Source organism: Vicia villosa, linkage group LG1 (genome assembly GCF_029867415.1).
Source record: "Vicia villosa cultivar HV-30 ecotype Madison, WI linkage group LG1, Vvil1.0, whole genome shotgun sequence".
Lineage (NCBI taxonomy): Eukaryota > Viridiplantae > Streptophyta > Magnoliopsida > Fabales > Fabaceae > Vicia > Vicia villosa.
Genome location: NC_081180.1, coordinates 41,419,993 through 41,430,128, shown reverse-complemented (window position 1 = coordinate 41,430,128; position 10,136 = coordinate 41,419,993). Strand labels below are relative to the sequence as shown.

General features: G+C 30.2%; 1 protein-coding gene across 1 annotated transcript; it reads right to left on the bottom strand.

The window, feature by feature from the left end:
* Positions 1–296: 296 nt before the first annotated feature.
* LOC131635323 (methylmalonate-semialdehyde dehydrogenase [acylating], mitochondrial-like) lies at positions 297–5,405 on the bottom strand. Its single transcript, XM_058905945.1, has 19 exons — positions 5,248–5,405; positions 5,038–5,132; positions 4,744–4,815; positions 4,477–4,638; positions 4,278–4,356; positions 4,027–4,181; positions 3,691–3,754; positions 3,223–3,302; positions 2,873–2,938; positions 2,594–2,644; positions 2,364–2,515; positions 1,941–2,031; positions 1,678–1,758; positions 1,319–1,396; positions 1,169–1,204; positions 1,007–1,050; positions 843–921; positions 627–717; positions 297–492 (listed from the first exon to the last, which is right to left on the bottom strand). Exons 1-19 carry the CDS (start codon positions 5,270–5,272, stop codon positions 380–382), a joined length of 1,614 nt encoding a protein of 537 aa, XP_058761928.1. The 5' UTR covers positions 5,273–5,405; the 3' UTR covers positions 297–379.
* Positions 5,406–10,136: the final 4,731 nt, after the last annotated feature.

The following is a 10,136-nucleotide window of genomic DNA, read 5'->3' as shown; positions in this document are numbered from 1 at the left end:
AACTCATTCTCACAAGAATAAATTTACTCCTGTCAAATCATTTCTTTCTTTTTTTCACATTCTGTGGAAGCTAAAAACAAATTTGAAAGTTAAGAACCCATTCTAAGAATCCTATTAGAAAGAGTTTAAATGTGTTTTCAACCATCAAGTTTTCAAGTATATTTATCTTTTGGGTCAGCTTTCAAGGTAAACCTGAAGCAATTTATAGGACACTTTATGCTGGATGGATATAATGTTAATGGAAAAGAAAATTTGGGAATCAAAAGCATGAGAAGAAAGAAAAGAAAATAAATAAATGACAAGAGTACAAAGCTTGGCATTTTATTGAAGAGGACAAAGATTCCAAAACAGAAGAAAATTATACACATGACTCTGGTAATCAAGATTTTTGAGAGGTTGGCATTGCCATGTTAAGCTTGCTACCACCTACTGAATCCTTCCACTGCTGAGTTATTGTTTTGATTTGTGTAAAAAAGTTAACCCCTGCCTTGCCTGCAATTCAACAAAGCATAATATCAAGTTCAAATCAAACACTATAGCCTATATAATAGGAAAAATGTTACTCTAAAACAATGGAAGTGATAAATAATTGCACAAGAGTCAGATTTTTGAATGAATCACTCTACCGTAGAAATTGAGATCGCCAGCAAATGAGGCCTTGTTACCAGTAAACGAGAAAAATGGCAAAGGAACTGGAATAGGAACATTGACTCCAACCTGGTCCAAGATTCATGTTAAAATGCAATGTGGTTGGTTAACAAATAACACCTCCTAATGCATATATTGGTTGAAATTTACAAGCATTATTATTTGTTGACGTGTTTCCAAGTAGTATATTTTACCTGCCCGGCCTCAATCTCGGTCTGAAATTTCCTTGCAGCGACACCGGAAGTAGTAAATATAGAAGCACCATTTCCATACCTGTTAGAAAGGTTAGAGTAATTAGAAACAAATATATAGCAGTTTAACAAAAGGCAATGACAATGGCGGCGTGGTGAGTTAGTACTTGTTTTTGTTGATAATGTTTATGGCATCTTCCAAGCTATCAGCCTGAAGGTTAAAACAAAACAGAAAAACAATGTAATCAGGAAAATATTTTACCATGAATTATATCTTTGGTATTTCCGTATAAAAAATAAAATTCTAAGGAAGAAATAAAGAGACACACCTCCATAAAAAGAAGAACTGGGCCAAAAATCTCCTCCTGCATTTGACATGTTAAACATAGTTAAGTTTAATATACATCTAAATCTCAACTATCTATTCTGAAGGAATTCTTTTGGTAGAAACCATTAGATTGGAGATTGAAAGAAAATACCTTGTAGCACTCCATGTTGGTAGTGATATTTGATAAGATGGTTGGGCCAACAAAATTTCCAGATTCATATCCTGGGACCTATTGTCATGCACATATTATGAACCGAACCGAACCGTACCAAACTATTAGAAGACAGTTTATCAAGATTCAACTTTATGAGTTTATTAAAAAGATATATATGCATTCAAAGTTTCAATTTATCTTGCTGGTATATTTCAGTTGACAAGTGGAGCTTTTTTAGCTAGCGAATCAAATTATACACATTAAAATGCTTAGTTATCTCTTATGATGTTTTTCTTTTTTCTTTGAAAAGAATATAATAAGATAGTTGAAAATAGCAGTAAGGGTATAAAAGTTACCACTATATTTCTTCCATCAAGCAGCAGTTTGGCACCACTCTCGACTCCAGATTGAACTAATGAGTGCACCCGCTCCTTTGCCTGTGAAGCCAGTTAGAATTTTTGGAAACAAATAGCTAAAATATACACAAGAGTTGGTGTGGAGATGATATTGAATTGAATAGCCACAACAGTAGCTCTTGAGTGACACATTGGAGATTTGATGTTCAAATTTTAGTCAAAATGCACGGTGGAAAAAAGTAAATGAGGAATCATAAACTAACTTGTTTGCTAATAACCGGACCAAGATCTGCATCAGGTTCAGTTCCAGCATTTACTTTAAGAGCTTTCGCACGCTCTATGATTTTTGTTTCCCTGCATAAATAATGAGGAGGATGCATTTATTTAAATAAATCAAGTTCATAATCAAAATCAAATTTCCAAGGTCAAAAGATAATAAAGTTGAAGTCAATGAACCTATACAAGGTTGTCCAATTTTTAAACACTGAACGCTGTTTTTTCTACACAAAGGTAGTCCAATTTTTAAATACCGAACACTTTTTCAAGGCAATCTTTTTAGTTTTCTTTATGAAAGTGGAATTACGATAAAATATTCATCATTTGTGATTATACAGTAAATGCAAAAACTCTCCACATTAAAAAAAAATGCAAACACAAATGAGTAAAAATTGAATGGAGTATGATACCATTGTTTGGCGCCTCCCACAAAAACAACTGTGCTGAGAGCCATGCACCTCTGTCCAGCAGCTCCAAAACCAGCAGCAACTAGAGCATTTACAGTGGCATCGACATTTGCATCTGGCATGACAATTGCATGATTTTTGGCCCCCATATTAGACTGCAAACCATACTTCTTATTATTACATGAACATTAACCAATATTACACAAAGAGGAGGAGAAACAAATTGCACCTACCTGAACACGTTTTCCTTTAGCTGCTGCCCTTGAATATATGTGCATTCCGGCCTTTAATACAAATAAGAATGTCATATAGGTGTTTGCAGAAAAAAGAATTTAAAAGGGGATTATAGTTTGCAAATTCTTAGCATTTGAATCGCTTTCCCTCTTTTATTTATCTTTCTATCTATGCACAACCGAGCGAAAAAATCACTCAATTTTCTGAAAACTGGTCACAAAAGGAGGAGACAATAAAATCAATGAAGTGAAAAATGAAACAATGATTAGAACACTTACAACATTAGAACCAACAAATGATATGGCTTTAATATCGTCATCATCACAAATGGCATTCACAACATCCTGTCACCAATTGTATAATTAAGAAGATCAATCCATAAGAAAAATAAAGCACAAATAATTCATTCTATGCATATCATAAAGTAATAAGTCGTCGGTCATGGAACAACTGTTTTATGAATGAAATCAATTTTATGATTGCAAGTACACAATACTTTATGCAACTTTCAAATTTAACTTGAAATACGATGAGCTTATCAAATGCAAAATGAGCATATTTGATCAGTGTGTATCAAAAGAAACGTTCGAGCAACAAAAGTTTTGTTAAAAAAGGGATGATGGCATACATGAGTTCCATGAACAACATTTAAGACACCCTCAGGCAAACCGGCCTCCAATGCCAATTCTGCAAGCATCATAGAAGCACCTGGAAAAAACAACAAAATTCAAATTACAACCATGTCTCATCCTCTAACTGTTTTGGAGTAAAGATATAACACCCAACAACAGTGAAATTTAGAAGTTGGAAATGGCTACAAGAAACAAAGTCATGAAAAAAAATGAGTGTCTATAATACTATTTCTTGGAATTTGCTCAGTGTTCTGCATGTAATTTTCAAAATCCGTAACACAGAGATTATATTAGAGGCAACTGTTTAATTAAATTTCCAACTCATGGTGTTTACAGTACAATTTGAAATGCCTTAAGCTTGCTCCGAATGACCAACATGATAGAGTCAGTTTTTCCATTATAGTATTAACTATGCTCCAAATTGAGAAGATGATTCAAGGATATTGATAGAATGCGAACATCACCTGGGTCTTTCTCTGATGGTTTTAGAACAAAGGTATTGCCACATGTAACAGCCACAGGAAACATCTGCAAACACCGGAAATTCAGAAATTTTTATGATGTCCAATGCAATATATGTACACCATACTCCAGTGAGAATTAACCATCATATGGAGAGAAGTAATACAAAGTTTTTCTTGCTAACTGTTTCTATATTATTCTATAAAATATAAAGTAGACTTTTTCCGTTTCGTACATGATGATATGGATGAGATGAAAGCAAATAAGAAATAAAGGTGAACCAAATTACTGAAAGCCAATGTATCAATCCAATAGCCAAACAATAGAAGACATCTTACCCAAAGGGGAATCATGGCAGGAAAGTTGAAAGGACAAATTCCAGCACAAACACCAATTGGTTCTCTAACGCTGTATGTGTCGACCCCGTGTGATACATTTGAAACATACTCTCCCATTTGTAGAGTTCCCATTCCACAAGCATGTTCAACCACCTCTAAATGATATAAATTAAAAGTACTCAATAATTGCATTGCCAATAATTATGATGTCGCTACAAAATATTAACAAGCAACTTATGATAAAGACCAACCTAAGCCACGAAATACATCTCCTTGTGCATCCTTCAGTGTCTTTCCTTGTTCAGTTGTCACATTGAGAGCAAGTTTATCCTATAATAAATACAAAGTCAAAAGGGAATAAATAATTCCTAACAGTAAGCATGACAGAAGGGGGTATCTATATTCGCAAAATAACACACCATGTCTTCTAGAATAATGAACGATACTCACCATATCTCTGCGTATGAGCTCCTGGAGTTTCAACATAACACGTTGACGAGTCGTTACCGGAGTGTTACGCCATGCTGGAAATGCCTTCTTTGCAGCAGATACAGCAGCTTTAAACTCTTCATCAGTAGTCAACGGAATTTGTGAAACAACTTCTTGTGTTGCCTATAATCGGATTAAAGAAACATTAGAAGTCTACATTTCTCAAAACTAAACACAAATACACACAACTCTAAACTTAGTGTATAAGAAAGAAAGAAAAACACCTACCGGGTTTATAACATCGATGAAATTTGATGCTTTTGAGTCAAGAAACTTTCCCCCAATAAGATTCGGAACCCTCTGATAAAAAACAATCAAAATAATATTAACAAAAACTCACTAACAACAAAGGCACTTTCAAGTAGCATAATTGAATAATGTAATTGTCAATTTCCACTCCGAAAGTTTCGATAACATAAAATAGAATCATGATCTAAAGCAAATAGTATAACTATTAACTAACACCTTAATAACTATTAGTAATCTAAAAGATAGAAAACCCTTCCAACTTGTTGAACTTACCGGAGCATTGCGGTTACTGGAAGATGAATGAGCCGCTGTTGAAAAATGAGAATTTCCCAAAACAGAGATCCCAGGCATGAGAAACTTCAACTTTGCTGAACCACAAATAACAAAACAAAACAAAAAATCAAAACTTTCTTAATCAGAATCATAATTCGAAGCAATGATCGATCAAAGAAACGATTAGAGAGTAATGAATTGTACAATTACCGCGTTGAATAGAAAGCTGCAACATCCTGGGATTGGTGTTTGAAGAAATTAAGGATGATGGATAGAGTTTGGAACGAAAGAGAGAAGATGAATCAGCACACACTCAGTCTGTAATGATAATCTGAAAAGTGTTTCTGTATTATATATATAAGACAAATGAATTGACAGGTTAATGGATTTTTGTGAATTTGGTATATTTTGTATCCATTTCAATTTCTTACTATTTTTTAATAAACATTTAATTCGATTATTTTTTTCTATAAAGTGCATTAAGGAGGGGAATGATTTTCTCCTGTATCTGATTTTATGGATATGCACTACTCAATTAATCAGGTTGTATTATTGAAAATGTTTCACTTTTAAGCAAATCCTTTATAAAGTGATTTGTGACTGATGGATAGTGCCAAAAAAAATTATGCATGGCAAATCAATCCCTTTTAATTCTTGAAATCATAATAGCGTTTGATTTTTTTTCCACCACATTATATTTTATCTTTGTCTTTCATCACTTTCTTACTTCTTTCTTCCCAAAAAATTATTATTAATCTATATATTTTTATATAGGAAAAATAGTATTTATGATCCAAATATTTTGTAATAAAATATGATATACGAAAAAAATTTATTCAAAAAATCTATTATTGATTCAAAAAAATAATCTATATATTTTAATATTGATCCAAATATTTTTGTAAATAATATTTGTATACGAAAAAAAATCTATTATTTACAAAAAATGGTACTTATGATCCAAATATTTTTTATTTAAAAATCGTATACAAAAAAAATTACTATTGATCTAAATATTTTTATATAAAAAATTTATTATTGATCCAAATAATTTTTGTAATTGATACCTAAACAAAAATAAAATTTGTATACAGGAAACAAATTCATTATTGATCTAAATATTTTTATATACGAAAAATGGTATTTATGATCAAATATTTTTGATCCAAAAATGGTAGACGGAAAAAGAATCTATTATTCATCTAAACATTTTTATATACAAAAATTTAATATTGATTCAAATGTTTTTGTAAATGATATCTAAACAAAATTAATATTTATATACGGAAAAAAATCTATTGTTTACGAAAAATAGTATTTATGATATCTAAACAAAAATAATATTTTTATACAGAAAAATCTATTATTTGCGAAAAATAGTATTTATGATCCAATTATTTTTTATTCAAAAATGGTATACGAGAAAAAATTTACTATCTATGTAAATATTTTTATGTACAAAATTTATTATTTATCCAAATATTTTTGTAAATGATACCTAAATAAAAATGAAGTTTGTATACGAGAAAAAAAATTATTATTGATCTAAATATTTTTATATATGAGAAATGGTATTTATGATCAAATATTTTTTATCCAAAAATGGTATACGGAAAAAATCTATTATTTATCTATATATTTTTACATACGAAAATTTAATATTGATCCAAATATTTTTGTAAGTGATAACTAAACAAAAATAATATTTGTATATAGAAAAAGTCTATTATTTACCAAAAAAATGGTATTTATGATCCAAATATTTTTTATTCAAAAATAGTATACGGGAAAAAATCTACTATTGCTCTAAATATTTTTATATACAAAATTTACTACTGATTCAAATCTTTTTGTAGATGATACCTAAACAAAAATGAAGTCTGTATAGGGAAAAAAAATCTATTATTGATCTAAATATTTCTATATACGAGAAACTGTATTTATGATCAAATATTTTTGATCCAAAAATGATATACGGGAAAAAATCTACTATTAATCTAAATATTTTTATATACGCAAATTTAATATTAATCCAAATATTTTTGTAAATGATACCTAAACTAAGATAATATTTGTATACATATATAAAATCTATTATTTACGAAAAATGGTATTTATGATCCAAATATTTTTTATTCAAAATAGTATACGAGAAAAAAATCTACTATTGATCTAAATATTTTTATATAAGAAATTTACTGTTGATCCAAATATTTTTGTAAATGATACCTAAACAAAAATGAAGTCTGTATACGGGAAAAAATTTTATTATTGATTTAAATATTTTTATATACGAGAAATGGTATTTATGATCAAATATTTTTGATTAAAAAATGATATATGAAAAAAAATCTATTATTGATCTAAATATTTTTATATACGAAATAATCAATTACTTATTTAAATATTTTTTCTTTTTTAATATTTTATTTAAAATAAATGATATATCCAAATGCATGTAACAAATTAAAATTCGTGCGTATGCACGACTTTCTTTCTAGTTTCTTCTATATATATATATATAGTCATTCTTAATATAAATTCATTTTATACTGCTATGTCATATAAATAGTTTAAAAATTTTAATTTGACTCACTAAACACAATTATCAAAATTATTTACGTGAAGTTAACATTTTTTTTTCCATTTTCATTTTTAAAATTTTAATTTACTAAACTGCCAAATTGGCTTATAATGGTACGCTATTGTCCATTTGGGAAATATTTTCTACGATACAGTATATTGTTTTTTTGTATCATTGAAATTTTAAATAGTAATCTATTAATTTTATTTTATTTTCAAATTATATAGTAATTTAAATTAAATAGCAATTCATTAAATGTAATTTATATTTAATTTGAATTCTATTTTTAAAAATAACAAATAATATTTGAGCTATGCTATATATAACCAAAGAATCTCACGCGTATTATCACGACCACGTCCTTTCATACCTTTTGCTTATATAATATATTTTCTATTACATACTTATTTTTTTATTACTGCTTAATGAAAAGAATGAAAATGCATAAGGTAATTTCATGGTGCGGTTTTAACGCAAAATATTATTCAAATCACAACAGGAAAAATGTGTAGTTCAGTTTAGTTCGATTGGTTTTTAAAAATAAAACTAAACCAAATCAAACCAATGTGATTTGGATTGTTTTGGCTGATTTGGTTTTTTTCAAAAAAAAATATTGAGCAATATACATACATTTAGAAGAAAATATAATTTCGTATTTTATCATTTTACATTTTCATAAAAAAAATTATATTTGTTGAAATAAATTTAATATTTGATACATAAAATTGCGTCTTACAAAAATCATTTAAATAGCGGTTAATTGCTTCTGTAAACTTGATGTGGGAGGGTTGGTCTCGTATTGAAGAAGAAGCCGCGCGTCGGAATAGTTTGGCAGGATTTGTGCAAGTTTGACGTCTGATGTCAGAAAGACTCATATTATACCTTTTCAATAAGAGAATTGGCCCACGATTCCAAAGTTTTTTTTGTTGGATTCCAGCTTATTTGACTGGTTTTGCGATTGCAACCTTGTATTTTGTTCTAGGTGTAGCGCTTGCTATTCCTTTCGAGTTTCCAACGGCGTTAGTTGGCATCAGAGAAAGTTTCTTCTTTTTTTCGTAGCTTGATACCCACAGCATATCAACTTGGGGCCAAAGCAAATCTTGAGGGAATAACAACGACTTTACTGCTACTTTAACTACTTTGAATGAACAGATGGCGAATTTAGAAAATCAACTGAGCAACCCCAACAAAAATTGGAAACTACGAACAGACATGAGAGGAGAACATGTTAGGGGTGGAGAACTTTCGGATAACCCAATTTCTATTATATGTCCATCATCGAGAATGAATCAAACAATGCATCAAACACAGACAATAAAATCATCAAGACCATAGAAGCCATCTCCTTTCATTGATTTCTTTTCTCAGGTATAATTTTCCAGTGTACACAACTTGCAGAAAAGCTCTACACCTTGCAAACCGGAGAATAACCTTCCTAAAATAAAGAAGTTAGAAACAATTTTCATTAAAGAGGAGAGGTCCTAAATTGTCAAAGGAGCATCAATGAATATTGAAGTAAATTATAGTGATGATGAATTTGGTATATATGAAGGAGATGCACAAGGTCGTTTATGGAATGTGAGTCTCATAATCATTTGCAAAAACCAACTTCGTGATAATGATATTTCTGCTCAATTTGATTCTTGTACTGAGGTGCGTGAATATCCTTTTACAATTGTATTTGCTTTGAAATCTGAGGAGCAATGTCTTTTAAGTGAAAATTCAAAACTACTAGCTTATGATAAACCTGTAAGCAAAGGTGGAAATCGTGACATGGATGAAAAGGTGAAACATTTGCAAATCAATAATGTAAAAGATGGAAATCTTGATATGGATGTTTGTCATATTTTACTTGGTAGGCCTTGGCAATTTGATAATGATATCACTTATCGAGGAAAGGATAATGTGGTGATGTTTACATGGGGCACACATAAAATTGCTATGGCTCCTGCTTTGCACTTTGATAAGAATCTAGGAGAAAAAAATCTAGTTTCTTAGGGATGATGCAGTGTGAAAAGGAGCTTGATGAGGTTGTAAAAGAAATTGAATATTTCTGTCCAATGGTGATCAAATGGTTGATGAATGATGTATAAGAGGAAACAACGATTTCAGAAGAAGTGCTAAAGATCCTAGTAGATTTCAAGGAGTTAGCCGCATATGAACTACCAACTGATTTTCCTCTTATGCGAGATAAAGACTTGGAATTTAAAGTTTTTAATGTGGGAGAAAATGTAATAGCGTTATGCGTAATGAGAGGTTTCCAATTGGTACTTACAGCAATATGGACCTATATGAAACTCTTTATCAATAAGAAAACTCAAGGTCGAGTTCTTCAGAAGTGAAGGAGACTGATGTAGGAGGGTTGCCTACATGCATCGGAGAAGAAGTCGCGTGTCGGAACTGTTAGATAAAATTTGCTCAAGTTTGGCGTCCGATATCAAAATGACTCATATTATACCTTTTTGGAAAGAGAATTAGCTCCTCAGTATAACTTATTGCAGTTGGAGTGTTCTAT

What these genes read in the sequence shown, in the direction of transcription:
- LOC131635323 (XM_058905945.1), bottom strand. Translation starts at nt 5,272, where the DNA reads ATGTTGCAGCTTTCTATTCAACGCG. An exon ending in GTGGGAGGCGCCAAACAATG is followed by an intron (nt 2,032 to 2,363) that starts GTATCATACTCC and finishes TTATTTATGCAG; the next exon opens with GGAAACAAAAATCATAGAGC. An exon ending in TGGCGATCTCAATTTCTACG is followed by an intron (nt 493 to 626) that starts GTAGAGTGATTC and finishes GTTGAATTGCAG; the next exon opens with GCAAGGCAGGGGTTAACTTT.